The sequence below is a fragment of the Trachemys scripta genome, chromosome 3 (assembly GCF_013100865.1).
Source record: "Trachemys scripta elegans isolate TJP31775 chromosome 3, CAS_Tse_1.0, whole genome shotgun sequence".
NCBI classification, from domain to species: domain Eukaryota; kingdom Metazoa; phylum Chordata; order Testudines; family Emydidae; genus Trachemys; species Trachemys scripta.
Window position 1 is genome coordinate 124,449,078 of NC_048300.1, and position 12,937 is coordinate 124,462,014.

Sequence of the window (12,937 nt, forward strand, 5' to 3'; positions counted from 1 at the left end):
AATGTACAGGTTTCGTTTATAAAACAAAAACAATGTCAAAATCCTTTGTTGCATGGAATCCCTATCCTCTGTACAGCTCTACTTATGACCTTTAATTTCAAACCTCTACCCAGTGAGCTAAAGAAAAATCCCTACTAGCTCAGTCAGATGAGGTGATTGAAGAAGATCTGACTTAACCCATCTAGTTGAGGGCAGTGATGAGCAAACCACAAGCTGGGCTACCAGAGTTTGCGATTTTAGCTTAAAAAAAACCAACTATTTAAATGCAAGAGATCCACATTTTGGAAAAAGTGATTCACTAAATCAAAAAAATTAAAAACTAATTATATGTTTTAGGCGAGTAATTTGGAGGTGGCATTAACATTAGGACGGGCACTAGACGAGTAGTCTTTAATTGTAGTGATCATTTACAAACATCAAAGGATGACTTTTCAAACCACCTCAAGCCACCTTCTAATTTTGTGTGCATGCAAATTTTGCACAACTAATTATCTGCATATGTTAAATTAGACAACTCAATTTTTTTTTAAATGACTTAAATGTTTTACCTTAAAGAAATGACTAAAGAAATGAAATTCATAACTAAAGAGCTGATCCTACTACTGCTCAAATCAATGGGCGTTTTGCCACCAAGTTCAGTAGAAGCAGGCTAATAATAAAAGTTGTCATTTGTCCTTACCTTATCCATAATGCCTAGATCATACAGTAAATACAGGAGACTTACTGAAACCATTCCCTGTGCACCGAGATAAGAATAGTACATCCCATTCATAAAAGCTATGAACGATATACTGTGCAGTGGAAGCCTTAACTCAGATTTGGTTTAATCTGATGGATTTGTTAGACTGCTATGTAAGGTCCTCTTCCTGAAAGCTGACTTTGATGGGGCTTCACATATCAGCTTCCAGGATCAGGGACTAAGGTTGTATATTATTTTAAAAACAGATTATAGTAGTTTGGGACCCAATGACAAATGACATCATGGTATCCTCTTGCACTGAGGATACCTCTTCAGGTGAGGGGACCCCTGTTATTAGAGACAGATAATAGTAACAACGGATTCAATTATTAGGAATATAGATACAGTGGAACCCCGCTATAACGCAATCATTGGGGTCCAAAAAATTCAATCGCGGTAAATGTGGGGTTGTGTTATAGCGGGGTTCCACTGTACTTGTGTCCAGCTTCTGCGCCCTGGCTAGGGGGAGGGAGGGAGGGAGGGAGAGAGAGAAGGGGGGCAGCCAGGGCTTCCTTCAGCTGGGGCGCTGGCCACTCGGCCCCTCCTGCCGCCAGGGCCTGATTCCTGGGGCGGCCCTTGGGATTGCTGGCTGGGGCATGGGGGGCCGCGGGGCTTGCTGCGCTCCGGCTGGAGGTCCGGCTGGGAGAGCGGGGCCGCGGGGCTGCCGTGCTGCAGCCGGGGTTGCGGGCCGCGGGGCTGCCGCGCTCCGGCCAGAGGGGGAGCGGGGCCGCGGGGCTGCCGTGCTGCGGCCAGGGTCGCGGGGCTACTGGGCTGCCACGCTCTGGCCGGAGCTCCAGCCGGGAGAGCGGGGCCATGGGGCTAGCTGTGCTCCGGCTAGCGTTCTGGCCAGGGGATTGGGGCCCCCCGAAGACGACCGCCGCCGGCCTGCTGCACCGACTGCCAGGAGGGCTCCGCGCCACTCTGCAGCCCGCTCCCAGCAGGGCGCTCCCGCCCCCTACATCGGTCAGCGGGGAGGGAAGGACGCGGGCTGGAGCCGGCCCTGCCGGGGACAGAGGCACACCGGGGCTGCAGGGAGAGTTGCTCCTGCTGCAGCCGCTGGGGTGTGGACCCCAAACGTCCCGCACCTTCCAGACTCGCCCTGCGCCTGCTGCAGCCGCCGGGGCCAGACTCACTCTGCGTTATAAATGAATTCGTGTTATCGCGGGGAGCATTATAGCGGGGTTCCAGTGTAGTAGGGTTTGTGATGACTGGGAGAACTGCATGCTGAATTGCCTGCTGGGCACAAAGATTGCAGACCTCTCGAGACATCTAGACAGGCTTATGTGCAGTGCTGGGGAGAAGCCAGTGGTTGTCGTATATGTAGGTACCAATAACCTAGGAAAAGGTAGGAGAGAGACCCTGGAGGACAAATTTAAGCTGCTAGGAAAGAGTCCAGGACCTCCATGGCAGCATTCTCCGAAATATTTTCAGTTCCACATGCAGGGCCAGTTAGACAGGCAGAACTGCAGGGTCCCAATGCGTGGATGAGATGGTGGCATTTGGAGGAGGGATATAGGTTTATTAGGAATTGGGGAACCTTTTGGGAAAAAGAGGAGTCTATATAGAAAGGATGGGCTCCACCTAAACCAAAACAGAACCAGATTGTTGGCCATGAAATTTAAAAAAATCATAGAGGAGTTAATTTTTAAGCTAAGGGCTGGGGGGGAGTCAATAGATATGGAGGAACATGTAGTTCAGACAGACACATCCCTTAGGGGAAGATTAATTAATGTGAATACTCTATATCCTAGTAAAGAGGAGAGAATAGATGTTGAGAAACTACAAGTAGGAACTGAAGACAAACAGTCGAACGAAAACAAGTCCCATTCAATTATATCACATGAAGGTAGACAACTGAATATTGACTAATTTTATAAATGCTTATATACAAATGATAAAAGTCTCAATACTTAGATGCAGGAACTTGAATGCCTTGTATTAAATGAGGATATTGATATAATAGGCAAAACTTGGTGGAATGATGACAATCAATGGGACATGGTAATACAAGAATACAAAATATACAGGAATGACAGAGTAGGTCATGCTGCTGGAGTGGCACTATATGCGAAAGAAAGCACAGAGTCAAATATAGTAAAAATCTTAAATGACTCAAACTGTACTATAAAATCTCTATGGATAGAAATCGTAAGAACATAGAAGTAGAATATACTACTGACCACTTGACCAGGATGGTGATGGTGACTGTGAAATACTCAGGGAGATGAGAGGCTACAAAAATAGAAAAACCAGCAATAAAGGGGAATTTCAATGACTGAGAACACATCTCCTCAGAGATAAAATTTCTAGACACCATTAATGACTGTTTCTTAGAGCAGCTAGTCCTGGAACCCACAAGGGGGCAGGCAATTCTTGATTTAGTCGTAAGTGGCGCAAAGAATCTTGTCCAAGAGGTGAATATTGCTGAACCACTCAGTAATAGCAATCAAAATGTAATTAAATTTAACATCCTTGTAGGGGGGAAAATACCAAAGAAACCCACCACAGTAACATTTATCTTCAAAAAGAAGAACTGCACAAAAATGAGGTGCCTAGTTAAATAGAAATGAAAAGGAGCAGTCACAAGAGTGAAAAGTCTGCAGATCCATGGAAACTTTAAAAACACCATAATAAATGCTCAAACTATCTGTAAACCCCAAATAAAAAATACAAAATAGAAAGAGGACCAAAAACATGCCACCAGGGCTAAACAACAGAGTAAAAGAGGTAGTTAAGAGACAAAAAGACATCTTTTAAAATTTAGAAGTCAAATCCTACTGAAGAAAATAGAAAGGAACGAACTCTGGCAAGTCAAGTGTACAAGTATAATTAGGCAGGCCAAAAAAGAATTTGAAGAACAACTAGCATAAGACATTAAAATAAAACTTTGCTGTTAGTTTTCAAGTACATCAGAAGCAGGAAGCCTGCTAAACAATCAGTGGGAACACTGGACAATTGAGGTGCGAAAGCAGCACTTAAGGAGGACATGGTCAAGTTGCAGAGAATCTAAATTAATTCTTTGCATTAGTCGTCGCTAACTGGTATATAACCTACCGCTTAAATCACTCTCTGTACCAGATGACTGAAGAGTAGTTAATGCAATGCCAATTTAAAAAAAATGTTCCAGAGGTGATCCTGGCAATGACAGGTCGGTAAGGCTAACTTCTGTTCCAGGCAAATTGTGGTGCGGGGTTTGCAGTAAATGTGGGTGATCAGGGTACTCATTGTGGAGAACCAGTCTGCTGGACAGAAAGCTCGTGCAGAGACAGAGTCCAGTCTTGCCCCATAAAGTTTATCGTCTCTGTGGGACACAAAATTGACTTGTCTTTGTTTACACAGACCCCTAAAGAGGTGAGGAGGCATTAAAGAGACTGGATCACAAAGACAACTTCTTGCCATGATTGCCCCACTAGTAGCCAGTCGTGCAGGTAAGGGAATGCCATATGTCTCTCATGTCTCATCTGGGCTGCTATGACCGTGAACACCTTCGTAAAAATCCCTGGTGCTGTCGCTATGCCAAAGGGAAGAATGTGAAACTGGTATTGTTGGTCCCCCACCTTGAAGCGGAGGAACTTCCTGTGAGACGGATGGATGTCCTCATGGAAGTATGCATCTTTCATGTCTAGAGCCACAAACCACACTTCTCCTGGAGGGAGGGAATTATTGATGCCAAAATAATCATCCAGAATTTTAGCTTTCTGATTAATATATTTAGCTGACCAAAATCCAGGATGGACCTCCACCGGGAGGAGGAAATAAGGTGAGGCTGGACGCCCTCTATCGCACCCTTGAGGAGCAAGGAGTCTGCTTCCTGCTGAAGAATCAATTGGTGGGTTGGATAAAGAAACTCTATGGAGTATCCATGATGGATGATCTCCAGTACCCAACTGTCTGTGGTGGTCTTCTCCCAACTGTGGGCAAAGAGGGCAAGGCAGTCGGCAAAGATAGGTGGCATTGAAGGTGGCTCATGGGTGTTGACCCACATGTGAAAAGTGATCGTTGGCCTGCAGCTGGGAGAGGATCACAAAGGTGTCAGTGGCCGGAGCTGAGAAGCAGGCCCTCTGGGACCTCCATCGTTTATGGGGGAGAGAGGGGAGTTCTGGTGGCTGTTGACAGTAGGGTGGGTAGGCGGCTGTTGTCTAAAGGGCTGCCTCCGGTGCTTGCTACTGGGAGCTGGGGTGTAGATACCCAGGGACTGCAGAATGGATTGGCAATCTTTCAAGGAATGCAGAGACTCACCCGTCTGGCCATTAAAAAGACTGACTTTGTCAAAAGGGAGGTCCTCGATGGTGTTTTAGGTCTCCCTCAGGAAACCGGAAGACTGGAGCCAAAAGTCTCTGCGCATAATGAACCCCATGGTCATGGAACAGGATGCAGTGCCAGCTGCATCCTCCACAGCCTGGAGGGCCACCTGAGCCACCAATTTCCCTTCACCTACCAAGGCCTGGAACTTGGCCGGTTTGTCCACAGGGAGCTTGTCCTTAAACTCTACCAGCACGTTTTACGTGTTGAAGTCGAACTTAGCCAGCAGTGCCTGGGAGTTAGCTATGTGGAACTGTCGTCCCGACAAGGAAAAGACCTTTCTGTCCAGAAGGTCCAACCTTTTTGACCCCTTGTTTGGTACTTCTGCAGCTATTGATGAGCCTGCTCTGCAGCTGCTTGAACAGCCAGTGAATTAGGGGCTAGGTGCATAAACAGAAAATCGGTCCCTTTGGCTGGCACAAAATAGCCTCTCTCAGCTCTTTTCGAGATGTGGGCACATGTAGCCGGTGTGTGCCGAACCAGCCTGGGCAGTCTAGAACCAGTGTAGCCTTGTTTATAGGAAGGGCCACCCTGTGGCTCAAGGATCTCCAGGAGACGATGTTAGGGATCCTGGACTTCCTCCAATGGAATTTGCAGGTATTGGTAGCCACCCTCTGTAGCTGGTCTTGGTACCACTGGTGATCATCCAGCAGAGAGAGCATTAAAGCATAACCGCCTCATTCAGTGACGAAGAGGCTCCAGCTGGAACCGGTGGTACAGATTCCAACTCTTTCTCCTCATACACTGACAGAGGCTGGCTGGCGCATGGGGGAGGAATGATAAGACTGGCAACGGTGCCGGATGTCTGTGGTACGGATCCCAAGGGCTCCAATAGGGCCAAAATCTAGACCAATAGACCCCCCAAGGAAAGCAGTACCAGGCCTCTCTGAGGGGGTCATGGCCGGGCAGATAAGGGTGCCTCGGCTCTCTGTCTGGGCTCCTGCATGGCAATGGAGATGTTGGTAGAACTATGTCCTGGGACACCTCTGAGTCAGATGACAGCTCTGTCAGAAACGGCAGGACCGTCGGTAATGGAGGGCCCCAATCTGATGGATGGGGAGAGGGCCTCTCCTGTAACAGCAGTTCATCCTCAGGTGTAGCAGCGTCCTGCAGAATGGATGGGCCTGAGAGGAGAGGAGACTGCGAGTAAGGCAAGATCACTTCCTCCGGCGTCAGGAAGGTCTCTGTACGTCCTGGAGTCCACAGGATGCCCATGGAGACTCTGGAGGGACCAGGTTTAGTCATCAGAGCTGGCCAATAGGATATGCAGAGCCACACCCATACACAAGCGCTCCATGCATCTGGGTACTGAAGTCACCAGTGGGACAAATGGATCCTACTTCTTGGCCTTACCCTCCAGGCAAAGCGGGAGGTCCCTTTCAGCGCAGGTTCCAGGGGATCCACACGCAACATCGCACACGACCTGGTATGCCTAAGGAAGGGAATGCATCTCTTATGAGCAGTCCTCTGCAGGGATGTGCTCGTCTGCCCTCTAGGGTGTTTCTTACTCTCCTGGTAGGGCTTGTCCTTGGGCTTCGGTACTGGCGGCTCTGCACCATGTCTCATGTTTGGGAGGCAATACCAGTTAGAGGAGGCCGCTGTATGCAGGGGTCTCCCTGGCCAGGATCAGAGTGAATCTGGGGCCTCCTAGTCTCCTCCATCAGGAACTTGCAGAGTCGGCGCTCCTGGGCCTCTATAGTTCTGGGTTAGAAGGACTTACAGATGCCGCACTTTGCCCAGATGTACATCTCACCCAGACAGTAGAGGCAACGTTGATGCTCGACAGTGATGGAAGAGGAACAAGGGCAGGAGACACAGTTCTTGAAGCCTGGGACTGTGTGCATAGTCCCAGGTTGGAGGGGGGTGTGTCCCCCGACCGGGGAGGTTCTGTACTAACTAGACTACACTACACTATACTAAACTATCTTAACTAATCTATAAAACTATGAAAACACTATTTACACGAGTATACAACAACTCTCTGATCGAGATAAGAGCGAAGGAGGAATTGGGGTTCCTACTCAGGTCATGTGGCAGTAAGAGGGAACTGGAGTGACATCGACGCACACTGCCCCAATACGCTCTTTTTGGGGCACAAGAGGACATGCTGTGCATGTGTGGGTCAACAGACACTACTTGGGAGAAAACTTCCGGACTCAGGTTCATGGCGCACATGCGCACCCTCGTGTGAAATACACATAGGGACCATCACTCGAAGAAGAAGAAGGGACAGATAATAAGAAAATATCATAATGTCACCATATAAATCCATGATACACCCACAGCTTGAATACTGCACGCAGTTCTGGTTGCCCCATCTCAAAAAAGATATTAGAATTGGAAAAGGTACAGAGAAGGGCAAACAACGTTATTAGGGGGATGGAACAGCTTTTATACAAGGAGAGAATAATAAAGAGTGGGACTGGTCATCTTAGAAAAGAGACAAGTAAAGGGGGGATATTATAGAGGTCTATAAAATCATGAATGTTGTGGACAAAGTGCATAAAGCAGCGTTATTTACCCCCTAACATAACACACGAACCAGGGGTCACCCAATGAAAGTAATAGGTTGTAGGTTTAAACGAACATAAGGAAGTACTTCTTCATACAACATACAGTCAACCAGTGGAATTCAATGCCGGGGAATGTTGTAAAGGCCAAAAGTATAACTGGGTTCAAAAAAGAATTAGATACATTCATGGAGAATAGGTCCATCAATAGCTATTTGCCAAGATGGTCAGGGTCGCAACCCTATGCTCTGGGTGTCCCTAAACCTCTGACTGCCAGAAGCCGGGACTGGAAAAAGGAGATGGATCACTTGACAAATTGCCCTGTTCTGTTCATTCCCTTTGGATATTCTGACACTGGCCACTGTCAGAAGACAGGATACTGGACTAGATGGACCATTGGTCTGACCCAGTATGGCCATTTTTGTGTTCTTATATCAATATTTTATATGAACTTAAAGCCTGCTTCCTATAAAGGGCAGAGCACCAGTCCAACATAGTCGTCTTGTAGTAAATAGGCCCCGAGACTCTCTCAGCTCAGTAAATAGAAATGAGGTTAACAACGTATTGCAGAGTAATACTCCAATGGGATATCACTTATCTTCTATTATAAGTATTTTTTTGCATTATTTAATGTTTAATTAATTTCCAGAGAAGCAAAAAGTAAATGTAACTTACATGCCACCAAAAACTTGAACAGAGGCTATTCGAGGATTGTATCCTAGAAACTGGAGATTTAAGACTTCTGTAGTAAACTCCATTTTCTTCCCCTTGAAACCTTTCTTTTCAAAGAGGGCTATGCTTGGCTCAGAAAGCTCCTATATTAAAAGAAAGGGTCCTATTTAATACATGTACATCACTCCAGAACATTAAGCCACAAAGACTCTTTGCACTCTTTTGCTTCAAGATTTGAAGATCAGAAATTCCACAACCATTCTTTCTGACCGGCAGCAGCTTACTAAAAAAAACCCAACCCCCACATAACCCATGCACACTTTTTGCATGCAATAGACAAGTCTATCCTTGTGAAAATGCATATGCACAAATTTGTATGTTGCTATGCACACACCAGAATTATGCTTTCAAACAAATTTTAATTAAACTCATTGGATTGATCAGTTGAAAATCACTGGGGAATTCTGATTTTCAAACCCACAAGAAAAAGCAGCTTTAAACTGATCTTGAAGGCCTAAAATGTTGATAGAATCCCCAGCTCTCCCCATGATGCTCTCTCTCTCTCTCACACACATACACACACCCCCTACCTGTCTTGTTTTTAATTCCTCTCATAGGACATGATGCTTTTAATCATTCACTGGACTAAATTCTCAAGATTAATGTTTCTGGGGTCAAATTCATGGCATTCACCCCTTTCCACAGAGTTGTGCTCCAGAAACTAAACTTTGGGGAAGGAGTTGTTTTAGTTATTATATACCTAGCCCTTTTGATTGCAGGGAAAACGTCAAAAATACAAATAGAGTGTAAACCACAACAGTGAGAACTGCCTGTGTCTGCAGAGAGCTGAAACAATAGCTTTAAGAGCTGTGCATAGCCCCATTCATTTCAAACAGTGCCCTGTGAACTCCATGTTTCTGTGGTTTTTCATGACTCAGGAGCAGCCACAAATTGCACATACCCCCTATGAGTATAAGAGCAAGCAAGTCAGCTGGAAGTTTTTAAATCTACCACTCTTACTTTATTGTGCTGTAGAAAATCGGCACCCAAATCCCTGATAGTTTACACATGTACACATACATCTAGATATGTCACCGAGTTACTAATTAAAAATTATCTGACAGCACCCAATTGTGTTTACACACTTCACAGTGGAAGAAAGAGGACATGGTCCCTTGCCCTAAAGAGCTTACAAGGTCAGAGATGACACCAGAAGGGCATCAGAAGATGGCTAGGATTTACTAATCAACAATGCATTATTCAGAAGATGCTAATGCACAGCATGATGGAGCAAAGATTTTTTTGAATAAATAACTTTACTGACCTACAGGGAAATTTTCAAGAATAGCTATAGGATTTAAGAACACAAGGCTCAGTGGCTTTCAAAGAGGATTGTGCTCCAAAATCCCTTAGATGCTTTGGAAAATTGGTCCCTTATTTTTTGTATGTGTCTCATTAGAAGGCATTTGAATGAGGCAAAGGTAGTGGCCTGAAGCATTAGGTGCTATGTGTGTAGAAGTTGCATGTGAAAAAATGTAGAGACAGTTATGGGAGAAGCAGGCAAATGGGGTATTGAGATGAACTGGGATCATTGGAAGCGTGGCAAAATATATGACCAGAAAAATAAATACCTGATATAGAAATCTTAAAGCTTTGTAGAATTATGAAAACGAGCTTTACACAAACACACATTTTTGTCTGTTGCTTTTTACTCTGTATATTGGTTTGCAATAACACAGATACTATCCAGTAGAAAACTGATTGCCTTGCCCAGCTCATCATCCCATCAATGAATTAACCTCTATGGAGAATTAAGCAGCAGTGTACAGAAGCAAATTATAAAGCGTGGAATTGCTTTATACTTATCTGCTAAGCCTCACATGACCTTTGGTAGCACAAACCTTAGTGGTGTTTATGAACTTTAACAATCAACGGCTACCATTTGTTTGTTTTGTCAACAGAACACCACTGTTCTCCTTCACAAAGTACAAATTTCCAAGAGTGAGTTTAACCTTCTATGGTCGAAACAGGCATATAAAATACAACAATAGCTTACACTGCCATGGATAAAAGCTCTCTACAGACTAGATTATTTTAATTAAAGGTTGAGAACAACCATTATGCATGTCCAGGACCACTCTTTCTTTATTTTTAACAGTATCAGCATCAGCAGCATGGCAATGAAGTGCAGAAAGTATGGCACACCTGGGGGAGGCTCTTTTCCTGAGTTTATATTGTACCTCAAAAGGCACCATAGGGACTAGTAATGACAACTAATACTGGTTCTCTTTAGAGCAATAACAATATTGTCAAAGAGTTACGTGAGTATTATAATAGCCAAACCCAATGAAAAGGAGCATCAGTTTACTTTTTCTCTTCTAAAAATAGTACAAACAGCTGGTAGTAGTAGTTCTAGCCTATCATTGGATTCTTGACTACATTTTGTTTAAATTTATGTTAGCGTTAAAACGTATTCGCATGATTCTGCAAATGATCTATTGTAATAATCTATCATAGGACTGAGTAAACTCATAACTGTCCCATTAAAGGGTAACGAGTGCAAATTAAAATGACATTTGATTTCTCATTTGCTATTAAAATGCTATTTCCTATTTGCTGGCACCAGAATAATAATAATTAAAAAAAGCTTATAAATTCCATATTGCCATAGAGATATAGAATTCTGATTTTTGAATACATGAGGTGCTGAATCTTCTTTGGAAGAATGAACCATCGAGTGAGTGAACAGGAATGCAATTTTCATGCTTATGACAACTGCATTTTATAAATTAATTTAGTTCTGAAGTTGCATGGTTGAATTCCACTTTTTATGCACATATAGCATGGACAGCAGCAGGGAAGCTTCTCCACATTGCCCCACCAACATGCTACCAAAAAGTAGCAATTCAGTTGCTCTGCCTATGCCATTCTCGACTCCTTTACTATGACTGCTATCAATAACGACGGCAGTTTTTGGTTCATGCTCTGAGACCCATAAACTCATTACGCATAGCTACTGAATAGTAACAACTTGTCCCTGTACCATTTGTACTTTACTGTCCTTTATATGGTTGCAAAAATGAGAAGTTAAATACTCCTATTATGTGTGTATTTATTCAGTTATCCTTACAATGTTTATAATATGTAGAGATTTAAGTCTTGTTTGGGGTAGACATCCCATTGCAGACAGATTAGAATAGGTTCCTTCTTCTAACACATACTGATTACCAGAGAAATCTTCTTTATCATATGCAATCCAACTGCAGGAAGAGAAGGAGAAATCTGATAACTAAATATTCCACTCATAACCAAAGTTCTGTCAATGCTTCCCAATATTCCTTAGCATGTAAACAATCATTTTAATCACTCTTTGAAATATTTTAGCAGAAGTAAGCTACCGAGAGAAACATGACAAACTTCAGAGGTACTCGAGAGTTAAAAATTCACATGACGAATTTCAAAACTTTTTTCCTTCCATTTAACTCCACAGTTGGTATGTGAAACTGGATCCTTCACCCATTTCCAATTTCAGAAAGTTGTAATATTTTTATTTTAAAAATTTTACCATTTCAGTGATTTTGCAATAATCATAATTCCATGCTTACCTGCCGCCCAAAACTTTTGAAGACTTTGTAGCAAATGAATCGTCAATATAATTGGTATTTTTCTCAAATATTTGGCTGTTACCTTTGAATTCTGGCTCTGAAAATAGCTGGACCTTTAAAATTATAATGTATATATTAAAAGGATATTGTATAATAATGCATTCAGCACCCTTTAATTAGATAAGTCAAACATTATTTCCATCCATGGTTATATTCAAATGAATTTAAAAACCCAGAATCCTTCAGTTTTGCAATATTAACATATTTTATTATCCACAAGTTACTTTTCTGAAAGACTGCCAGGTAACCAGATTGAAAAATTACTTTCTGCAGTAAATCATTCAGCAACATACAAAACAGTTCAACAATTACTAGTAATCAGAGATAGACTGTTTAAATATCTGCCAGAGTAGATTTTTAAAACTTCCTTGTAAAGCAAGATGGTAAATGGTCTATCAAACTTGTCTGTCCTGGTTCTTTAATCAATTTAATCTTAGAAATACATATTCCCTTCCTCATCCATATCATACGACCTGATTTCTCAGAATATAAAAGTGTTGTATAAACTTTGTAAGGCACTCAGATACCACGATGATGGGTGTGGTATAAATTCCCAGATTAGACAGATAGTATTTGTACTGCTAGGGCTATAGTTGTCTCAACACATATATTACAAACCCCTTTATCTTGTTTAAAATTTCACCCTAGGCTGAAAGCCACACACACATTTGTTGGGGTTTTTCTCATATTCATTACTGTAGGAGGATAGTTGATCCAATAATTAAACCTGATCACACAGAAATCATCCTTATAATAATAATTATGCCAAATTTGTTCACACTTAAAACAGGTACATGTCCAGGCATGTAGAGATTTTCCACATCAGGAATATCATGTACAACAGAATATATCCCCAAACAACACATAGGTCCAGTGTTTCTTTTTTCACTTAAGAATCTGTTTAGATATATATAATATGCAGGTGTAGACAATTTTTCAAAAATATGCATGGGGCTGGGCAATAAACAGCCTTGAGGTATTTCTTTCCCCAAAAGCTACAGACCGGTGTACTCAGCAAGGCTTTGGCAAGGCACAATATTAGTTAAGGA

General features: G+C 43.1%; 1 protein-coding gene across 1 annotated transcript in view; it reads right to left on the reverse strand.

The window, feature by feature from the left end:
- CRYBG1 (crystallin beta-gamma domain containing 1) overlaps positions 1–12,937 on the reverse strand; it is a 62,315-nt gene that overhangs the window by 18,045 nt on the left and 31,333 nt on the right. Inside the window, exons 15-17 of the mRNA XM_034765945.1 lie at positions 11,829–11,941; positions 11,354–11,483; positions 8,227–8,366 (exon numbers count right to left, since the gene is read on the reverse strand). Coding sequence (XP_034621836.1) covers positions 8,227–8,366; positions 11,354–11,483; positions 11,829–11,941 — 383 coding nt within the window. The remainder of the gene's footprint in view (positions 1–8,226; positions 8,367–11,353; positions 11,484–11,828; positions 11,942–12,937) is intronic.